The following is a 22,908-nucleotide window of genomic DNA, read 5'->3' as shown; positions in this document are numbered from 1 at the left end:
TCACTGATTAAGAGGAAGCAATAGACCAACATAGTTACTACACTGCCCCCTGGTGGTGTTAACTAGACTCAAAGTGTGATTGTACTTTTTAAAAAATATATATTTTCTTGCACAAAACTTTCTTTTACAAAAATCACAGCATTTGACTCTCAGCTCAGCTTCTTTGGGATTAAAAGGGGGGGGAAATCCACTAACTTGTCTTAAAATCATCATGAGATTCTTTCAACATGTTTGTTTTTAAAAGCCTCTGACCTTTCTGACCCTCTTTTTTTTTTGTTTTTTTGCTGAAGTTGTTGTTTTTGAGCTCTGGTCTCTGAATTTGGAACAAATAACCACCCAGGATTTAATATATGTCACATGACCAGGTGGGAATCTTGAGTGCAACTTCATATGTCACTTTTAAATACATATGTTAGCATAGAAAGAGTTGACATTGAAACAGAAGAAGAAGAAGAAAGAAAGAAATTGTATCATTTAACTGTTGGGGAAAGCTCCTAAATTATAAATTTTTTGTCACGATTAAGTGATTCAAAATGACATGGAAAATAATGGCTTTTTATATAATTGTTTAGCTTCTATACACGATCCATTACTCCAGTCCTGTAGGTGGCAGTATTGCATCTCTAGGCTACTTTTCAGGTGCACAAACAGGAACTTTACAGAAGAAGAGGAAGAAGGACGCTTCTTTGGTCTCACACGTGAGTTGTCATTTTGTAGTTTTCTTCAAATAAAATGTTCATTTTGTAGAAGAAAATATATTATTCTTTTCACTGACAGAAATCTCGCTGTCGCTCTTTTTCGGTTTTGTTGCAGCAGGTTAGCAAGAACGGGTCAAAGTGCTGTTTGTTTTTTTCAGCCGTACTCTTATGTTTTTTTAATAGAAATTTAATCAGTCTTATAATGAACTYGAAATAAATTGCTAGTTCAGAGGAAGCATTAATATTTATTAATCGACGATAAATTCGGCGTGCATTCAGTAAAAGCAGAAAATACATTGAAGGTGGATTTTTATAGTAGCTAAAATMACTATTRCTTCCTTAGTTAAGGCTTCCTCCAGCTATAACGCCTAATTTTTGCCTCATATTTATGAGAACTTTTCCCACTTTAAACGTTGAAAAGATATTGAATAAAGTCAGCTAATGCTTCTTTATCTCATTTCTACCAGAGAACTGGACTTTGCCGTGTGTTGAGATCCCAAACATGCTGGCTAAAGACGGAGAAAAGCTACAGAAAGGAGGTGCAAGGAAGAGGAGGCACCCTGCTGAAGATGGAGGAAGAGCAGAATGGAAGAAGGAAAAGAACAGAGGTGAAGAAGGAAAAGAGGGACAAAAACCAAAGGGAGACGGTGGCAGGAAGCGACTGGATGCTCTGAGTGTTGGCTACTTCCGCCGCGTTGGGGAACGACTGAGTGAAGGCTTTGAAGAAGATGAGGAGAGAGGTGAGATGGATTTCCTTCTCTTCGGGGGAACTGAAGATTAAAAGTTAGAATTGCAACTAAAGATCAGATACTGTGACTTTTCTGYGTAACATTACATCAGTTGTTCATATGAAGAAAACATTTCCATATCTTTGTCCTTCACTCAGCTGCTTTATTTGTCCTCATTTAAGCCACAGAGGTTAGGATTTAGCTTTTATTTCTTACCTCATGAACATTGAACATATTCAGCGCAAGTCCCTGAGGATCTRAGATGATTGTGTTTTCCCTCCTCTTTTTAAGAAATTAAATCCAGAAAGAGATGAGGATAGCAGTAGGAAAACTGAGGCCTAACGCTGACACATGATTGGCTCAGAATTTGTTTGTTGTCCATGCAAGTTGTACATTTATATGGACTAAAGACCTACATTGGGGCCATAAAGTTTTTTAAAAAAATCAAACTGAAAAAAGTTTTGAAACTTGAAAATTATTTTGAAACTAAAAAAAGAATAAAGAAATTATATATATACACACACACACACATATAAATATATATTTTTAACTTTGATACTGAAAAATAATTAAAACTGAAAATAAAGATTTGAATCTGAAAAAATAGTTTTGAACTTTTTTTTTCAGTTTCAAATCTGTATTTTCTGCTTAAATTTGGTTTTTCATTTTTAAACTGAAAAAAGTTTATATAAAAAATGTCRGTTTTTAGGTTTTGAACAAGCTTTATGGCACCAGTTTAGCTGTGTTAGGTTAAATGTGGAAAAAGTTATGTTTTTTTYCCCCCACCCTAATAAACATGGAATTGACCAGGTTTAGAGCCAGTGTATCTATTAAATATAAGTTGCATGTATAAAATAATCTTATATGGGTAAGACACCAAACTGACCTCATGGTCATTCCTTGTGTAAATTCTCACTGGCATTGCTGTGCGTTTCGAATAAATATATTTGCAATACATTTGACAGAGATGTTTGTGGGGAACGTCCTCGCCGAGGTGAAAGGTAAAGCCGGCCTGGTGGCCACCGACCGGACGGGAAGCATCACCCTGCAGCGGCTGCTCCCGCTGTCCAGCCCGGACCAGGTGGGGGAAGTCCTGGCCGAACTGGGCGGAGAGTCGGGGGCGGGGTTTAAGGAGGTCTYGTGCGACCGCTGTGGAGGCCACGTCGTAGAGAGCGCGCTCAGACAGGTGTGCMGGTGGGAGGGTAAGTGTGAAATATATGATTATTTGCTTAATTCTTCTGAGTTGTATGAAGACTTTAATTGTTATTGTTGTAAACAAAAGCATAGTAGGGTCTAAGTCAGAAAAGTGGCAACATATAGGTAAAAATTTTGTTCATGTGTGATGATAGCATTTTTGTATTTCTTATTCCACAAATAAAAAGCCTTAAACAAAGAAATAAATGTTTAGGTTTACATGTCCTGATTGTTCTGCTGTAGAGTTCTCTCAGAAGTATCCGTCCAAAGAAGAAGAAGAGGAGGAGGAGGACGAAAGCGCCGGGATGCTTGAGAGCCAGGTGTTGTCCTTAAGTCTGGTGGTGAAAGACAGCGTCTCAGAAGTCATCAGACACGTTCACGGTTCGCACGTGGTCCGCACACTTTTACACGTGCTGGCGGGCTGCGTCGGACCTCCTCGCACCGAAGCCCAGCCAGGTAAACACACAGAGGCGCCTTGACGTGTTTTAGTGACAGGTGCATGTGGCCGATTCTCAAGCTTTTGATTTTTGTGTTGTTTTTTTTTTTTGCCCTGGTAAAACGGACTTTTCCTAATTCCAGATGTCTCTTTAAAAAGCTGTAGTGTAATTATATATAACAATATAATTAAGGTTTTGCCACCCTTTAAGTTTTGAGCAGCCATTAATTATTTCTGTCATTGACAGCACCACTGGTGGAGAGCGCGGTCACTTTGAAACATTTCAAAATAAATATAAAATTCTAATAAATGTGAGGTTTTCAACTGAATTAGTCTTTTTKAATGGAAGATTATTGATTACTGCTGAATTTGAATTCCACCCTGACTTCATTACTGAAGTGAAAATAGTCAACTTCAAGTCTTCTTTGCTTCATAGTAGCATCCACACTGAAGAGTGCAGCTGTCGGCGTGACCTGGTGGTGATCTTCTGCTAATGTGACAGGGAAAAAACCCTCCACAATTTTGCAATTGCTGTGTTTCCGCTAAGTAAGAATTCAGTTAAAATCACAAGTGAATAAATTTGTTTTATTTATTTTTTCTTCAAAGTGTGGAAATAGTTACAACATATATTTAATATTGCTAAAAGTCAGCTTATCAGCCATTGGCTCAAATTGTCACATGGGAGAATCCTTAGTTGACCATGTTGGTGTGTTGCTGAACAGTGACACCTGCTGGATTTTAAAAATCACTGCAGGCAGCCTGAACAGAGACGTTCCAATTTGTGGTGAGGACAAAACAAACGGAAAAAGCCCAAGGACATTTAAAAAAAAAAAAAGTGTCACAGAATACTGCATCTTGTTTATGCAGACCATGACTTTGTTGATTGAATTAAATCAAATCACTCACTCACATCTTTGCAGGCAGTAATTGGACGTTTAAAGTAGGGCTTTAATTCCATTTAATTCCCCTGTTCTCCAGGTACCCTCTAGTTATAAGCTCCTCCGTTTCTCGCATGAGTTGCACCGGGCCAATTACCCGACCAGAAGTTTTTCTCCACAGAGTGCCCATTCATGCCCAGACTAACAAATAACGACTCCTCTCCGCTGGTTTGATTCCTGCCAAACGTAACGATGTCCCTGGGCTGTGGACATCATTCACAGCAACTACATCTGTATAATGTGTGCGTGTGTGTGTGTGTGTGTGTGTGTGTGTGTGTGTGTGTGTGTGTGTGTGTGTGTGTGTGTGTGTGTGTGTGTGTGTGTGTGTGTGTTTTCCAATTGAAATAGCGAGGGAGTATTGATGCAAATTGCAGCAATTGCTTGCTGAAGGTTTTAAACTCTTTTGTTTTTCTGAGAGAGAAACRGAGAGCTGGCCACATTTTTATTGCTGTTCCTGTTTCAGAAACGAAATAAAGCTTTTTGGTTCCTTTCCAGCATGTGTGATGGTCAGGGCGTCTGACTTCACGTCCGTGTCTCTCGTTTGATGTTCTGCTTCAAATTAGGTGCCAAAGAGCACCGGGCGGCCCCCCAGCTGACCGACTTTGAGATTCCCACCTCGTTCTGGTACGAGCTGAAGAGCCTCACCGAGACCTTGATGGAAAATATTAATCGTAAGCTGCCTTTCATCATCACACCATCTCTGCACTCGCCTCTTTTTTTCTTTCTCTTCTTTTCACCGGATTATAGACGACTCAATTCTTTCTTTGTACTCCCGTCACAAAGAGAACATTTTAGCACAGAGGACTGGAAAATCTGATATCGACTATGAAACGTGTGTTTTTATTTTTAAAACGTAATGAACAGATTGCTTTGGCATAAAGAAGCAGGCAAGGAAATGTTAATCAGATTCAAAAGACGTGAGGAAACCATTTTAATCCCGTGGTTTTCACCCCGATGTCTGTTGAGACCTGAAAGCAGCAGAACCAAAGTAAAAAAACTAAATGGATGAATATTAATACAACCATTTCATTTCAGTAGTAAAAGAAAAACAGATTGAAGTCAATAAACCTCTTTGCTAATGCTCATGCAGAGGTTTAAGCTTCCTTTACCTAAATCCTTACTGTCCGGAGAAACTATTTTATAAAGTACAGCCGGTGTTTTTACCTCAACTCTTCTATTTCTTTTTAAGCGACTGTGTAAAATAGCCAGCAGCAGATTTCATGCCTTCCCATTAGCCTCCAGTCGGTGGCAGTAAAGCCTCTGCAAGTACTAATAAGAAATGTCAGGGCACAAAGACGCTGTCTTCTGCTAAATATTATGCGTACAGATTGTTTTACTCACAGTTTGGACAAATGTTCCTGCTCTTCAGTCACGTTACAAACACAAGCTAACCTGAGCGCATTCTGTTGGGGCTCCGTTGTAATTGTTCTTCCATTTGTTTGTTCTTCAGTGAGCGTTACAGACGGAGCTGCCAGCGCCGTGTTCCAGACCATGCTGACCGTGTGTCACAGAAAACGACCCAAACTGTGCAAGCAGCTCCTGAAGCGCACCATGGAGTACCTGACCAGCCGCAGCTCGGCGCCCGGAGTCAGGTCAGAGGTGTTTTGGTTTTTCTCGGTAAAGGGTTGCTGTAGCAGAGATATGACGTTGGACGCCCTTTTATCTCGTCCCCTACAGTCCGCTGCTGGTCTTCCTGAAGGACCAGGCCTCCAGTCGCCTCATAGAGACGGTCATCCAGCTCTCCCACAAACCTCTTCTCCGCGACCTTTACAGGAACCACTTCAAGGGCAGTTTGGTTGACCTCGCCCTCCATCCTATCGCCAACTTCCCCGTCCAGAGGCTGACAGCCGCCTCGGCCGAGCATAAACTGGTAGGCGGTGTTTTGTTTTTGTTGTGGTGGAGTCACGGGGGCTGAAGAGTTCGCTACTTGACGGCTTTCCCGTCCTCAGTTCCCGAAGCTGTTCGACGAGCTGGTCCAGGGCGTGGAGACCGTCTTGGCCGCGGGTCACATGGGCGTGATCGTCCAGCTGGCGGAAAGCTGCGCGCAAAGCGGAGAGAAGCAGGACGACATGATGCGCTGCCTTCTGAACGTGAGCCTCCCAAAAGGTTTTGTCCTGCTACAAACACAGAGGAGTTCCTCCATCATCATGTCAGCTCTGTGCCGTGTTTCCCTCCAGGCTTTCCACTGCGCCGAGCCCGGCTCTCGACACGTCTGCTGCCTGCCGCTCTTTATGTCCTTGCTCACTTATGAGATGTATTACCAGACCGATGCAACAGAGGGCAGCACACAGAAAGAGGTAAACCACAAACTCTTTACATAGCTGGTCTTTTTTTTTTTTGTTTTGTTTTTTTATTTTTACATTTCAGCACTATTTATTAAATGTTGTTCAGTTGAAGTTGACAAGTTCAGTTAACATTACGTTAAAAAAAGTCAATATATTTTGTTTTACTGAGGTTTGTAATACATTTAATACTAAACTAACTTGTTTAGATCTTCTAATATTACATGTAGTTCTTGAGTTGCATCGTATTCACAACAAAACCGATTTCTGCCATCTGCAAGCAATGTAAAATTGTGGCAATTAAGAAAAAATACAAATACAAATGAAAATAAAGGAAAGAAAACACATTGGTGCCAGTAACGAACCTTTTAGAACTCCATTTAACACTTTTAGTAACTGAGAACTTTATTGTTGTTTTTTTGACAGACTCAAGTCTATTTTCCCACAATTCATTTAACCTCTACGCCCACATAGTTGTTTCTTTGTTGTGAACAATGATAAAAATGAAAACATTCATCTGAAGAAGACCTTTTTTTTTTTTTTTTCCTCCAAGATCTTTCTCCCGCTTTTGTTTCAGTAGCTTCAACTCTCTGAGGAAGTTCAGGTGTCACATTTGATCTCGCCTGTTTTCCCCGGCGCCTCATCAGATTGTTTTGTCGTTTTCAGGTCCCGCTGACTTCCATCTGCTACCACGGTTCCCGGCTGGTCCAAGCGCTGGCCAAGTTTAAGGAGCGCTCTCACCTCCTCAGCAGCCTGCGCACCCTGAGCCCCGCCGACATCCTCACGATGGCCTCTGACCCGTCCGGCAGCCACGTCCTGCAGGCCCTCATCACCACATCYAGTGACAAAGGCAGGGGCAAGATCCTCAAGAGACTGGAGGTACAATATGTTCGCTGGATTTAGTGTTGGGTTATTCGCGGAGTTCAGAAATGTGAATGTCCGTTCCTCCTCTCAGGGCCAGTATGTGCAGATGGCCTGCTCCAGGCTTGGAAGCCGAGTCCTGGAAGCCGCGTGGAACAGCGCTTCGGTCAGCCAGAGGCAAAGCATCGCGCAGGAGCTTGGTAACGTTGATGTTTTTAGCACTTTCAGTTGTATTTTTTTTTTTTGCTTCACTTTCTTTAAACGTCCTTCTCTTCCAGTACCCAGCGAAAGCAAGCTGAGGTCCGATCAGTTCTCTCGTCACGTCTGGGCGAAGTTCGGCCTCTCCCACTTTGTCCACAGGAGAGCCCACTGGCAGGAAATCCAGACGGGAGAATCYAAGAAACGGAAACTTTTCAGCGACCTTCTGGAATAAAAAGCCGCAGATTAGTAAAATTGTTCGGTGATTATTTGTTTGTTGATAAAAATAAATATATATATATATATGTTATGACTCATTTGCTGATTTTAGATTTTTAATATACAACTCGGTGCGAGAAGAGATGTAACCTGTAGGTGGCACTAGAGGTGCGTGTATGGTGAGGTTGTCCACCACCTCAGACTTTTATCAGCTATACAGGATCAATAATGGCTGTGATACTTGATTCCCATTGGTGCAAAAAAAAAAAAAAAACTAAAGAACATTTTTAAACATTAAAAGAATGTTAATATTCTTGTTACAAATAAGCGTTGGTATGAATATATGTCTACTTGCTTATTGTCTGATTCTCGTGGGAGGCTTTTATCGCAGTGGAAATATGGATGGACATTGTTGCCCATTTTTTTTGTTTTGTCAAATAATTTATGCTCCATGCCAAGTGGTTGTAAACCATAATTTGAAAGATTCCTCGTTGTCTAGACTTTAACAAGGCAATTTCAGCAACATTAGCCTTTTGTAAGCCTTACGTCCGTTTTGGTCTCATCTGACTACCTGACTCGTTAAAAACTGCAGAAGTGAAGTTTCTTACGGCTTTCTTCTCGCCGTTCTTTTTAAAATGCCAGACAGTTGAGTTTCTGTCTAAATATCTTTACTGACAATTTGTCCAACCCGGGGATCTCTGCAGCTCCTCCAGAGTTGCTTGTTTCTTCTTTAACGCTCTCACTGCCTGGCATTCAGGTTTATGTGGTGATACTCATCCTGGTATGTTTGCAGTCCCACGTTTTGAATGATGGATTAAGCTTCACTTTGAGGGATGTTCAAAGCTTGGGATGTATTTTTTCATTTATATATTTTTTTACTTCTCATACGTGCCTTGCATGCCTTCTACAACATGAGTACTAATCTTCTGATGGTTCTGTTATTATTCTGGCAGCCCTGGCCATCCCTTCAACTTTTCATCTTTTGTAAAATCCAGATTAGTGGAGAACGGCATGAGGATCACAACATTTGATGAGGCTGCATCCTGTTCACTGTTCATCCCAACTCGTAGCTTTCACCAACCCAAGTTTAATCACGTTTCCCTCCCCTCAGTGACGACGGTTCAGGCTTCTCTTTGCTGTTTGTTTGCTGTAACTGTGCGCTCATATAAAGCAGGGGACTCAAGTCCCCTGCTTTCAAGTCCCCAATGCTTTCTGCTCATTGTGTGCCACAATGAGCAGAAAGCAGAATCAGATGGGTCCCCCCTCCCCCTCCTACAGGGTCAGCCAGGTCTGCTTTCTTTACCAACTCTGCTCCTCCATCATCAGTAATACCTCCATCCCTGCCTCTCCTCCCCCTCCCCAAAGGAAAGCAACATGCAACTCATTAGCTATGCACAGCGCTCACCGAAAATAGTCTTTCTTCRGTGGAAGCCGAAGAGGAACTTCAACAGGCTTTCCAGTGGTACTCAGTGGGTGGCTTTGAGTCTTCTGAGCTCTCTCTCTGCCTCCACCCCCCTGTGCTTGCATGAAGTGCTCTTTCTTGCCCAAGAACCACAGAAAATGCCCACTGAATGAGTCAGCGCCAGGGAAACACAAAGAGGGAGGATATCTGTCACAGTTTGAGACGCCGATAGGGTGTCACGGAAACAAATTCTGTCATATCGTCCCCCCTCCGTTCCCTCCTCTTTCCCCTCCTGTGGGCGTCAGCGGGGCTGTCACATGGCTGCTGTTATCTGATGGCTTTTTCCCCCCTTCTTTTTGACCTGTTTTAAGTGTGATGAAAACCTTTTGTTTTATCCCAACCTCCATATCGCCCTCTTTCAGCAGTCTTCTAGGTCGTGGAGTCATCCTCCGTTTGACCTCATCGCCGACAATCTCGCGCACCCCTCACAGCCGAGAGGGGTTAAAAAGTGAAATCGGACCTAAAAAAACACCCCCCTCTTCCTTCTGAATATCAACATAAATGTAGGACATTTCAGATGCCAAAGGACTTACTGTCTCCTTGACAACGGTCTCCAAGCAACCATTACTCCTCAAAGCTTTCTTCCAACCCCTTCGTCTCTCCGTCTGACTCGCTCCCTCCCTTCAACCCCTCTGCTTCTTTGCCAGTTTGACTTCCTCTCAAGAGTTCTTCAGCGCATCCACTCCAGATCGCGCCAGCACCAGAACCAGAGGACTGATGGGCTCTCATGACAGACCTAGGGAGTAAATGTGTAGCCAGATTTTTTGTTTTTTAACAATAATATGTACACATTTAGTTTCTTTTGGTAACTAAACTAGGTGTGTTTATGTTGCGTTTGAAGGGGAATAAATAAAACCCTCCAGTGTGAGTAGAACAGCAGCTCACATTTCATGCTCTGAACCTAAGTGATGATTATGCAAAAAAAAAAAAAAAAAAATTTCAAGCTTTCAGCAAATCCAGATCTTAAACCATGAATAATCCATCAGACATAAATTTAATTTTGGAGGCATTTCAGGTAAACAAACGCTACAAAGTTATTTTTAGCTGCTGCGCGTTGTTTCCTCCAAGGTAGAAAAGTAATACCCCAAACATCACAGGAGTGATTTGTCTTTAAATCCAGACTGTGGAGCAGACATAAGCTAAAGCTCTTCATGAGTAAACAACACCCGGTGAGGATGTGATGCATAACTCTTAAACGGAATAATTATTTTTCCAAGGTATTTGACAAAGAAAAATGGGGGAGGAGTGTGTGAAGCAAAACAACTTTAAAGTAATTTGGGGTTTTTTGCTGTCGTTTTGTGAAGTAGAGATACTTCTAGGAAGTCTGAACTTCTCTGTTGACTTTAAAGGTTTTCTTGTGCGATTCCTCTACATCACGTGTCAAACTCATGGCTCGTGGGCCAAATCTGGCCCGCCACAACTTTTTATGTGGCCCTCTAGATCCTAGACTAAACACTGCTAAGTGTGCTTAAATTTAAATATTTAAAAATTATTTTATCAATTAAATATTTTATCAAATTGTTGCAGTTTTTGTTTACTGCCAAATTATATAAATCAGACCCTCCAGGTTCTTGAGAATTATTGTGGAAATTCACGCAAAATCAACAAATCCCTGCACTTTTTCACGCTGAGAGTTTATTTCAGATTTTCTGTCAAAATTGTCAAAAAAATTCTTTCTACTAAACAGCTGCCTCAGCCTTAATTGATGTCAGATTATAGTCCAGGATCTATGTGGCGAGAAATAAAGTCGCATTTATCGTAAATATCACAAATATTCCCAGATTAGTACCACAAACACTTTGAATTGTATTGCAAAAAAAAAAAAATCACAAAAAGAATCACAAAATTCTGGAGGGATTAGGAAGATGTAGAGTAGCATTACTTAATTTTAATAATTGATATTTTAAGAGTTTGTGAACAGGTTTTATCAATACATCCTGGCACAGCCGGACCTTTAAGAGCATTCATGATTTTGATTTTGATAAAAAAAAAAAACACCAAATGGTACCATGTTTATTTGTAAAAGTGAAACATAAAACCAGCATTCTGAATTTTATCCACTCTGGAACCCAGTTTCAAAATGAAAAGCTTCTCTCCCAAGATGCCAAATCTGTCTGGATGCACCTAAATGACAAAAAAAACAAACTGTTGCAGATACACCTAAAATTGTTTCCATGTGAACGAGGTCTCATCTTCATCCACTTTCCCTTCAGCTCTCTACCATCAATCTCTCTCGCCTTGCATGAGTACTTCTATTTTATCATCTAGCTTTTCGACTGTCGTACTAAAAAAGGCACACAAGCAAAGCAATATTACTATGTTGCTCCCAGCCTTTATTGCAGTGAAGTATTTTGATGCCATTGTGTTGGTCAAGTTAAAAAAATCTCATGTTATTGGTCATACTTTTTCTCCTCAGTTGATGCTTTTATATTAAAACGTCATTTGAGAGAGAAGGGGAAAAAAGCAATTAATAAATGGATCAGAACTGTGGTTCTTGCCAAGAGCGCACATCAACAAAAAGCCAACGAAATAAGGAAAATTTTACAAGAAAACATCATATGTGCAGTGAAGTGAGTAATAACTGTGGCGATTGCTACAAATCTTGTCTCAAAGCTGCTCTCAGAGAGAGAGAAAAAAAGAGTAAACTCATCCAGACTCTTCCCTCAGATATTTCAAATTGAACTTTTGTTGAGAGATTACCAGCAGGTAAGTATCTGTAGATTATTGTCTTTGTGATGGGATTTGGATGATGTGTGAACTTAGGGTCCCACCTGGTATAGCAGGTCACTAAGGAACTTTGTTACTAGCTTCCTCAGCCTTAATTGTTATCACATTAGGGACCCTCCCCCCCACTTTTAAACTTTACTGATCAGCTTTAATATTTAGAAATGGTCTGCAATACCAAAAGTAGTTTTAAAATGGCAGGAATCTGATTTTGTGTTGGTCCTGTGCTCACGTGAAACTAGCTGGAGTTCAGATGCTAGCAGTGACATTCAGCTAGTAAGTCATCGACTATCCAATACCCCTAACATCTTTATAGATCCCTGCTTTTTAAAATTTTTACAATATCAGAGTTATATAGCCATATCTGTTAGAAACGGTGAGTAAAGCAGGGAGGGAATTGAACTGCTCAGTCAAATAACTGATGCTAAGCTAGCAAGACAAACAATACAGGTTCACCAGCTTAGCAAGTTTGTGTTTATGACATACCAAAGTGTTAAATTGGTTTAAGTACCTGTACTGGGGTTTAAAGCAATGGTTGTATGCTTCAATCAGATTAATTTGTTAAAGCTTTTTTTTTTTTTTAGAACTTATAAACAATATCTTATGGACACTTAAACTTGCTCCTTATCATGTAACTTTAAAATAAATACTTTATGAAAAACTTCAAGCTTAAAAATCAGCTGAATTTAAAAGGCTCAAGGTCAGGGTCTTAAGGAAAAAGTGGAGAATCTCACCAAAGTAGATAAAGGAATTTCTACTTCTTGCTTTTCCACAAATAAATAGGTCATTTATTTCACTGCTTATCTTGAAGTCGGGATAAACTCATTCATATTTCCGCCCCTCCTGAACCAGTATACAATTTAAAGTCAGCCCACATTGTGTTGACACTGCATCTTTTCGCTGCTCTGCCCTAAATAAGTGGTGGGGTCCTTTGGGGTCCAGTGAGTCATCTGACAGGCCCCGGCGTTTAATTCCTTCACCTGGGCAAAACGGCTGCTGTCGCCTCCTGATGCGCCCTTTGAAAAAATATCACAGAAACACTCATAAAGATGTCAAACCAAACCGTATTTATTCCCAGTGGAGGGGATGAGAGTGCTCATTGGACGGTGACAAACGAGCGGGGATGTGTGTGTGTGTGTCGGTGACGCCGGCACGCTCCAGGAGAAATCTCAACAACGTTCCCAGAGCGTCCTCTGGATCTAAACCCCTGAAGAAATCAGTCACATTTAGAAGTTCCAACAGGTAACTTTAAAAAAAAAAGAATAAACAAAACAATAAAATAGAGAACATCAAACAGCCACAGGTAGATTTGTTTTTCGTGTTTATCCTCCAAGAGCCTCCCTGTGGTCCGTGACTCAGCGTCGTTCAAAGAGTCTCGCCTCAGTCGCCTTTTCTTTCATCGTTTGCCTCGCGTCTTGCGGTAAAGGGTTCGCTGTGCTGGCTGCCCACTGTGCATTCAGCAACAATATGGCTTGAGTGCTGATGTGTTAACCTGGTATATAAAAGTCTGAGATGAACACACTGATTGCAGTAGCTGCTGTGGTTTGGTAACAAACAAACCCTCAACAGCAGTGCGGACAGAAAAATGGTGTGGACGTGTAATAATAGTCTTGCCTTTGGGTTGGCATCGTTTCAAACACTACTGGGATTGTGCATTTGCTAATGGCCACTGAGGTACTGTAAAGTCAAGAAACTGGGCACTGTAAAACCTATAGGGTTAGCTCCTGTTAATACGCATGCTATAAAACATTGTTTTTAACAAGTATACATAATAAAATGCTATAAGTCTCTACATTGGTGCGTGCTACCTGGGTGTGTGTTTGTGACTCCATTCATCCGTCCATCGGCCTGATTAGGCTTTAAAGTCGGCACCTTGATTCTGCTGCTGATTTTCTTTCTCCCGATCCGTTCAGGTAATGAGCGATCGCTGATTCACCGAAACCTGGAGCTGAAAGGCAGCCCACCTCCTCATCCGCTTGTCCCAAAATTGCCTTCGCTGATGGTTCACCGCCACCTGAGGCTGTCTGCTGTAATCATTCACCTCTCATCTTTCTCGCCCTTGTCATCCCGCGTTTCACCCTGTAATCAAACCTCTTGCACATCATCCGATTTCTTCCACTCACCTGTTTTGCTCTTGTCTTTTACAAACCCCCCACCCGCCTCCTAAAAAAAAGTCTTTCAGTTTGTTATATTTTTGTGTTAATGTGGAGTGTGTTTTCGTCCCCGTCTGTGTTCGCGGGTCACAGTGCGCTGAGGTCATGGCAGGACCGGGACTTCTGCCGGAGGATCTTGCTGCCCCGGTGGCGGCTCATTTCCCGGTAGCGGCCGCGCTCCCGGTCGCGCCCGTACGAGCGGGGCACCAGCCCGGCCAGGAAGCGCTTGGCGCGACTCGTCAGGCTCTCCCGGCGTCCCGCTGCCGGGTCGCCGTCCGTCCACCCGGGGCCCACGCAGTCCCCTCTCGCGCTCCGCACCGCCGCCTCCAGCAGCTCGTTCGTGCCGTGCTCCAAAGAGGCGGAGAGCTCCAGGTAGACGCAGTCGAACATCATGGCGCTGGATTGGGCCTCTGGAGGAGGAAGAAAAGCAAAGAGAGGAAGACAGATCTCGTTTTAGAAACCTGCTGCTCATTAAGACAAAGTTTCTCACAGTAGCAGCTGCAGATGCCAATTAGAGACAGCAGTTGGAAATCAACAAATGTTAAGATCATGAAGGTGGCACATAAATGTTCCTCCCTGCTGTGTGTGTGATATGCATTACCGTCTGATAATACCTTCAGATCAGCTGCTGTTTGCGAGACTCAATCTCATAAGTATCTGTCACTTCTGTCACACCTCATTGTAGCAAATAGAGTCTGGTAACAGCTTTTTCTTTTTTTTTTTGTAAGAATGGGGTTTATGATTCTTGTGAAAAACAGAACTGTGTATTGTGCATCTGAAGTTTAAAGTAGATACTTTGAAGGAAAAGATAAATTGAGTCTTTTTCGTGGAAGTGGAAGCACATTAGACTTAGTATCACTGTTTTCGTGACTCCAATATTGTCTAATGCAACGGGGAGCATCTCTACACCCCATTGCATTAATCACATATAAACATAAATATAAAAATAAATTAAAAAACAGTCAGTATTGCACAGGGTTAATGTTGCCTGTACGTGTTGGGTAAGGTGAAATCTATTTGCTGCGCCTCAGATAGAGAAAATGGTTCCTGTGTAAACGGTGGATGAGGACAGGTGACGGAGTGTTTTGTTGACAACGTCGTGTATCTGAGCTGGAAGTGGCTTTTTGAGCCTGGTCAAACAAACCGTCATGATAAGGAAAGCTGACAGATACAGATCATCCGGCTACAAATGGGCTGCACTGTCAAGACAAATGACTGTTTTTTTTTTTTCGGCTTCTTTTTTTTACCCCCGTGTGCTTTTAAGTTCACCGCTGCTCTAAACAGAGGGAGGGGGGAAAAAAGAAAGCCGCTTTGTACTGAGTACTGTTATTAAAGCACAGTTTTCCAATTCACAGTGACTATGAGGTATAAGAATGTAAGAGGGTAACACTTTGGTGGCAGATGGAACAGGTCAGCCCCACATGAACTGTGGGTGGGTGTTATAAAGAGACCATGAAGCACTCAAATGGAATACAAACAGAACAGCAAAAAAAGGAAGCATATTAAATAAATATTTGAAAGCACCAATTATGAGTGGCGGGGGCAAGGGGGAGATGTGAAGCTGTAATTTTACTCTGAACATATTTAAAAATGCTGAGTAATTCTGAAATGTCCATTATCTCCCAGCTGCTGTTAAATCTCTCTACAAACACATTGTGTGGCATCATACTGGGAGATTGAACAAGTGCCTTCCTTCATAAAAATACACAACTTGTACATTGTACCCAGTTTCATGCACCGAATGCCACATCCATCTGACAATATTCTTGAAACTGAGGTGGAATTAATATAAATAAATCCTTGTCATTAAATCAAATAATGAAGTTTTAAAAATGGAGAATAACTTTGTGAACTGCAATAACATTTGAATATGTACTGTAAAACAAAAGTTTGTTTTTAGCAACATTGTATTATAATGTATTGCTGTTACACAAATGCGTCAAAGATTGCCTGGAAATGAGTTGGAAACAACGGGGCTTAGAAGAGGAAGAAGACGACGATGACGACATGTTTTAAACTCGGGTGCCAATTTTCACACAAAAAGTGAAGCTTTCAAGTCCAGGTCTAGAGGGAACACCTTTAATAAATGAACTGAATTCAAGTATAAATCAAGCAATGCCAGGTAGCATTAGCAAACGAAAGTGAAGCACAGGCTATAGGGAGGCAAAAAAAAATTGTACTCTTAATTCCCACGAACATGATCTTAGTTATGTTAATTCACATTCCCATGTTGCCAATGGCTTGTAATTTGAGCTCACCTTATAATCTTATGAACACCCAAGGATCCTGGATCCATGTTCATTTATTATGAAGAGTAAAACTGTCTGAGGCGCAATCATTATTAATTAGATTAGAAATACCAAATAATACCATACAACTTGCTGCTTTCATTTATTTTCCTTAAGCAGCTAAAGTGTAATCTACATGATACAAATGTATGATGCAACATATAAGCAAGAAACTGAATGGTTACTTAAAATGAGAGTCAAAGTGGAGAAATAGGCTGGCAGAGACAAAAAAAATAAAAAATCTTTTTCTCTTTTGGAAATTTCAAAAATAACACAATGCATGTTTGATGTATTCAGAGTGAAATCCAATGAACATTAACAGATGTTCTCTCTTAAAAAGTTCTTCTTTAATGATCTCATTATTTGCTTTGGGAAATAAACAATTTTTTGTATGTTAGGAAATAACAGTCAAGTTTCTTTGGATTTCAATGCAGTTTTAAAAGAAAGCTTGTATCAGTTCTGTGACCCTGATCCACCAGGACGGTCTGAGCTTTAACCCTCCATCAATGTTCATATTCTTGAGCATTGTAAGCACTTCATCTACCTGATTTTTGATGGCATGAGCATTCAGTGCGAAAGGCACAGACACAAAAACAGGCACAGATTTGATCTGGGTGTACTAATCCGACCCCAGCAGCTGTCGAACCGCTGCTCTGGCACATAACAACGGCAGAGGTAACGGTGGGAGGAAATAAAGCAAATCCCAAACTGGATCAGCAAAAGGATTCGCCCTAATACCAGTAGCAGCTGATTGAATGATCTGTCAAGGGCACTTGGGAAAGTGAATTAAAGAGACAGGCAAGAAGACAAGCGAGGGGAAATAAAAACAGAAGATGGAGTCAATGCTGTGTAATATCAGAAAAGGAAGACCATGTGGAGGATAAGAGAGGAGAAAGCGAGGGCAGGAGAAGAGTGAAAACACGGCACCGGGTGAAAGGAGAGAACCAGCGTACGAATTAGAGATGCGCTGACAAGAAAGCCGACCGTTGACCGGCCAGTCGGGATGTCAGAAACCGCATCTAGTTCGTGTCGTACGAGACACAGCCAGGTTCAAATGACAAAAACGGTCTATTAGAGGTACTGATGCTAAGCCTGTCACAATAAGCAATTAATCGCATCATAAATTAAAATGAGCTCGATTATTTCCACGCCAACGATTAATAGCTTTTGAAGAGTAATAATTTTGTTTGCAGAGACTTCATAATTTATTTAATTTATGATAAAATGTTTGGTTTTTGTTTAATGTTTTTGTCTTTTATTTTGAGCATCATCCGGTTCCACTCTTGTGAAATTAAGAGTTTATTGGTCTTTCAGAGGGCAAGCTTGAATTATAATACCATTATCAACATTGTCGCCTTCCTAAAATAATGGCCTAATACATTTTTTTCATAAAGTGTTTTTTTTTCTTCCAAAATTACTTTAAGCAAAAAAATAAAATAAAATAAAAAATAGGCCATTATTTTAGGAAGGTGATGATATGCTACTTGAAAATGATCTCAAAACAACGATATTATCGTTTATCGCAAACATTTCTGGGACAATTTATCATCCAGCAAAAATTGTTATGATAAACCTAGTTGTTCCTGAAGAAAAGAGGTTATCTACAATCTTAGTGATGTGTCTTAAGTGATATCAGAGGATGAACTAAGGTGGAAGAAGCTATTTACAAGGAAACAGTATTTTTCACTGCATTTTGAGACATTGGTGCAGATCCTTCAGGATTTGAGAGAGTGACATAAGAGGAAGACCGAGAACGAGGTTGCTCATTATTATTTTCTTTACTACTTTAAACCTCTGTTAGAAATTGAAGAGGATGGATTTCAAATTTGTTTCTTTTTTGCATATTTCAGAGTATTTTCTCTAGATGCACACTACAGACATAAGCTGTAGAAGTCGGCTTCGAATCTCAGCTCTGTATTGTCTTTGCCTTTGTTATAGTAAATGATTTGGAGGCTCTCTCACATGGTGTGACACAGCATTTCTGCTTCTGGTGTAAAATAATTGATGATGCTCAAAACATATTTTGAAGACTGTTTTTATGTCTTCTTTAATGAGAAACCATTCAAATTTAGAATCAGCCGGTCAATTTCCGACTGTTGCGACTGAGACTAGAAGAAAGTGTGAGGAAAAAGGGACAAAATTAAGGGAAGCAAATCTGAGATGGTGAGGAGGCAGAAAGAGAGCAGGAAAAAGATTGTTAGGACAAGAACTGGGTCAGAGAGGTGTGTTTAGATTAGAGAAAGAGAGACGATAACATGCAGTGTGTGACTTTTTGCCGACTAAGGGAAGCGAAGAACAGAACAGAGGGAAAGATAGAGATGAATAATAAGAAAAGACGACTGGTGTAAGGTGGCAGATTAAGCACGCATACAGAGAAAGAGGACGGAGACGGACTGAGGGGACAGACGGACGTGAAGAACGTTGACTATGCAAACAGAGCGCGGCTACTTATTACTCCGAGCCCCGAGGAGCAGGGCAACGGCGTCGCCACACGGAGCAGATGATAAATATGTTCCACTGTGACAGTATGTGAAGCTGTTTGTGGCAAAGATGAAAACAGACAGCAGGAAGGTGAGAGATACCAGAATTAAAGTGTCACCGTACGCGCCGTAAATAGATTTTATGAGATCAGCACTCTGAGCCGGGGAACCGGTTCTTTATGGAGGTTGTTAGGCAGCCGGGCGGGGCCACTCAGCTTCCTACGACAGGCTAGCGCATCAAAAGACATTAATGCCTTGTGCTCACCAAGAACATCGGGACTCTTCTCAGGCACCCGTTTCAGTATTGCTGGCCCTCGTTGATGTTCTTTGGTTGACTTTTTTTTCTTAGACTTCTGACTGACTTTTCCCATCCACTAATGTCCAACTGTACATGATAGCCATCACTCAGAAACATGTTCCTGAGCTATTCTGCAGAGAAGATTGGAGAAAACTTTTAGTCTATAGAGAAACAAAACTTGTAGACCTACCATGAAATGAAATGTACCGATAATTGTAGTAAGATATCAAAAGGAGGGATATAAACCTTTAGAGTCCAGAGGAGAAAAAAAGCAACCATAGCTTAAGGATAAAGAGAAACAGATATTTATTCTTTCTTTTTTAGCGTTTATTCTACATAAATCCTGCAATGGAAAAAGATTTTTAGAAAATACTTCAAAGGGCAAATTAAAGCAAAGATGTAAAAACCAACTTCTGTCTATCAAGAGGCAACACTGAGAACTTGCCTATTCAGATTTTTAAACGTCAGATTTTATAAACGCGCTCAAATTCCTGTTAAGTATTCCTACTACTTATTCCGCACCCTCATTATTATGCAGCATAGTAAATGCAAATACCAGATGTTTGCTGTGCCAGAAGCCTCCTCTCCTCTTCTATTCAGCACTGTTTATATCCTCTCAGACCTTCATGTTGCTCCGTGAGAAAAGATGAAAAGGAACACCTGAACAGCAAAGCAGCATGAGAGCAAAAGTGCCAAGATCGATTCACTCCAACAGGATGAAAAGGAGGAAGTGAAGGTGCAGTTGGGTTTCAAAGAGGCTGGCAAGGTAAGGGGTAATTGAAGGAACCACAAAACTGCCTAAACTGGGCAGAGTGGAAGACATTTGCCATCTGAATTCAGACTGGAATAACCCGAGCAACACGCTAGTCTTAATTTTAAGCCCCACCTGTAGTTATGTTTTATATTCTTTTGAGTGAATCAGTTATCAGTAGTCAGTACCTTACCTCCAGTGAATAGTAGTCAGCATGAACTGACAGTGCAGAACAGGAAGGGATTTCTCACAACACAGCAAAAACAACAAGTACTCAGATTTATCCATTTCTGACAGAAATGCTCATTTATTTTTTATACTTTTGTACATGGATGCTACTTTAGTTACTTACTATACATAGTTATAGTATAGTTAATTAGTTATAGTTAATTACTATACATGCTTTTGCATCATATGAGATATATATATTTTTCAGGAACTCAATTCACATCTTTATTATTCTGATCAGAATTTTAAATCTATTATCTGGCATTAAAAGGTACATTTATGTCCGAGTTTAGTTTGAAAGGTAAAATATTCCTTCCCATGTTGCATCCATGAATGTTTTATGATACTATAATAAGATATTATAAAGACAAAAAATGAATAATAAAGTTAAAATTCTCAGTATCCCATTAATAAAGTGATAGGGTTCTTATGTCAGAAAACATAATTAGTAACGGTATGACAATTTTATTTTCATAATTAGTTCCAAACAAATAAGAAAAACTGTCATTTAGCAAAAGCATAAACATTTTCTGTTTAGTAAGAAAGTGGACAAGATGACAGTCATTGCTGTCAATGCCTTAAATACTTGAAGGTGAAGTACACACTTCACCTTATTCAACGTGAAGAACGTACCTCGAATAAAGCCGAACAAGTAATTATAATACAGGCTAAGAACAGGATCTGGCTCATGTGAACATATTCATCAGCAGCTCTGTTAAATTTCTGTTTTACATAAGTTGCATTTTGAATAGATTCTAGTGGACTTTTGTCAGCTTTAATGTACACTTTAAAACGAAAAAAAAAAAAAAAAAAGCTTAAGTGGTGACGGTTTTAACAGCGCTGCTTTGCAGCAAGGAGAACCGGCGTTTGAATCTTTTTGGCATTTGGTCTGCATACAGATTGCATGTTCTCACAGTGCATATGTGATTTCTCTCAAGGTGATGCTTTCGAATAGAAAATTTAAGCTCAAGCATTACAAGTTTTGAAGTAGATGAAATAGAGCAAAACAGAGCTTATACTTTCAAATTGAAAATATAAGCTCTTGACTTATGGCAGCAAAATCCCCCCATACCCTGGCTCATTCCTTCATTACAAAAACATGCATGCTAGGTTAATTGCCATCTTCAAGTTGCTTTAGGAAGTAGTGTGTACGTATTGCAACTCCAAAAAGTTCAGAATCTGGACAAAGAAAATGTCTCGGTTTACATTTTAATGAATATTTGTATTTTGGAAGAAATCCTTTTCTTTTTGTCATTGATTATCAGCAAAATGTAGATTATTTTGACAACCCCAGCCAGTTGGACTGCMCCAATTAGCACAAGGCAGTGCAGCAATATCAGTGTGGGTTTCCCATGAGACTGTGTAGTTTGTTGCTGTTCAACTGAGCAGCATTCATTTTACATTCTGAATTATGCATGCTGAAACTGCTTTTTTGTATCACTCCTAATCAGCTGAGAGTAGTTGTTCTGCCAGTATAACTCTATCAGGACCAGAAGCTGATTTTGGAGTCTTTTCATATTTTTCCCCCCACTTTTATGGAATTGAAAAATATCATTAAAACACCAGAAATGAGGACAAACGGAAACAATTAATGTGGAGTAATTGACAGCAAAGCTCTGTTGTCCGTGCTAAATGCATCATGAAGTTGTGACCTTGTCAAGTGGCAGCAACAACACTCGAGATGTGATGCCAGGAGAAACCGTTATCCCATCAGCACCACCAAGTACCGAGTTCTCTCTGGAGCTAACCACACTAACAGGGTTCCCTCTTTAGCTTAGTCTTTCATTTTCTCTCTCTCTCTCTATTTTTTTAACGTCTGGTTTGAAACATCTGTGGAATGACGAAGCTCACAGCCTGAGGCCTATAATCATGAATGTTAATCAGTTGGGTCATTATGACTCAAAGTAAGCCGACGCCAAGCTAAACAATGGTCTCATGCAAATGAGGTTTATGATTAGCTAATATAACTTTTCATGAGGATTTTGAGTGCGAGTTGTTTTATATGCATAGAAATTACTCCATTTGGGGGCTAAGGTCTGATTAGAAATTAGCCTTCCTCAACTGTGAGGACATCTTTTTGCACATTTTTGTCCATTATGACTGTATCTACTGCGCATAGCATTTTCACAGGTCCCCATTTCCCATCACTTAAATTATCTCTTGAATGAGAGCAATGATAATATTCATGTTAAATCATGAACACGCTTTAGTACCGTCCATTCGTCCATCCCTTTGGAGTGTCCTTTCGGTGCGCAACTAAAAGCTTCCTCACTGCAAAAACGAAATCTTACCAAGTATTTTTTAACTAGTTTCTAGTGCAGATATCTTAGCACATTTGAAATAAAAACTAACTTACAAGTAACTTTTCAACAAATATAGGAGCTTTTTTAAAGTCAATCATTCCTTAATATTGATTTTTTTAAAAGAGTTCCACTGAGATTTTCACTTATAACAAGACATTTTTCCCATTATATGTGAAAAAACTACAACTGGAACTAGTACTTTTTTAAAATCAATATTAAAGAGTTGACTTAAAACAAGTTTCTATATCTAGGTTAGAGGTTGCTTTTAGGCAAATCCTTACTTATTTTAAGTGTACAAAGATATTAGAAAAAAGCTAATTAAATTGCTTCACTGCAAAACACAAAACCTAAGTGCACAGAAAACAACAAATTACATTATATTTTTACATTCGTTCTCTGTCCGCAGCAGTGAAGCTGATGTGACAGATAAATATGATGTTTTACATCATCAGTGACCATTTCTTCAGGTCATCCTCGAAATCTTGGACAAAAAGACATGCTATGATTAAATTATCCCATCTAAAGAGTAAACTTTGATACTCATGTTTTCATCCGTATCATGCAGTGAATTTTGATAAAGTTTATGTGAGGCATGATAGGTTATAAGATGGATAAAGAGCAGAACAGCAACGAATTTAAAATATTTAATAATAAAGCAAATGCCAAT

At 40.2% G+C, this 22,908-nt stretch overlaps 2 protein-coding genes across 3 annotated transcripts in view; one reads left to right on the top strand and one right to left on the bottom strand.

Moving 5' to 3' along the window:
• The first annotated feature begins 613 nt into the window (after positions 1 to 613).
• Positions 614 to 7,878, top strand: nop9 (NOP9 nucleolar protein). 2 transcript variants are annotated; one of them, XM_008433003.2, is made up of 12 exons: positions 614 to 698; positions 1,166 to 1,438; positions 2,392 to 2,628; positions 2,864 to 3,076; positions 4,558 to 4,665; positions 5,445 to 5,586; positions 5,672 to 5,864; positions 5,944 to 6,084; positions 6,172 to 6,291; positions 6,943 to 7,155; positions 7,232 to 7,337; positions 7,416 to 7,878. In XM_008433003.2, exons 2-12 carry the CDS (start codon positions 1,201 to 1,203, stop codon positions 7,568 to 7,570), a joined length of 1,866 nt encoding a protein of 621 aa, XP_008431225.1. In that variant the 5' UTR covers positions 614 to 698; positions 1,166 to 1,200; the 3' UTR covers positions 7,571 to 7,878. The 2 variants fall into 2 exon arrangements, with proteins under 2 accessions (XP_008431225.1, XP_017165295.1); XM_017309806.1 differs by lacking the exon at positions 614 to 698 and adding an exon at positions 708 to 816.
• Positions 7,879 to 12,784: 4,906 nt separating this feature from the next.
• Positions 12,785 to 22,908, bottom strand: part of rem2 (RAS (RAD and GEM)-like GTP binding 2) — a 53,498-nt gene continuing 43,374 nt past the window's right edge. Inside the window, exon 5 of the mRNA XM_008433001.2 lies at positions 12,785 to 14,303. Within this exon, the coding sequence (XP_008431223.1) occupies positions 13,981 to 14,303 (323 nt within the window). The 3' untranslated portion in view covers positions 12,785 to 13,980. The remainder of the gene's footprint in view (positions 14,304 to 22,908) is intronic.

The sequence above is a fragment of the Poecilia reticulata genome, linkage group LG17 (assembly GCF_000633615.1).
Source record: "Poecilia reticulata strain Guanapo linkage group LG17, Guppy_female_1.0+MT, whole genome shotgun sequence".
In the NCBI taxonomy this organism is placed as follows: domain Eukaryota; kingdom Metazoa; phylum Chordata; class Actinopteri; order Cyprinodontiformes; family Poeciliidae; genus Poecilia; species Poecilia reticulata.
Note: the sequence above shows the minus strand (reverse complement) of the source record. Positions and strands in the feature narration are given on the sequence as shown.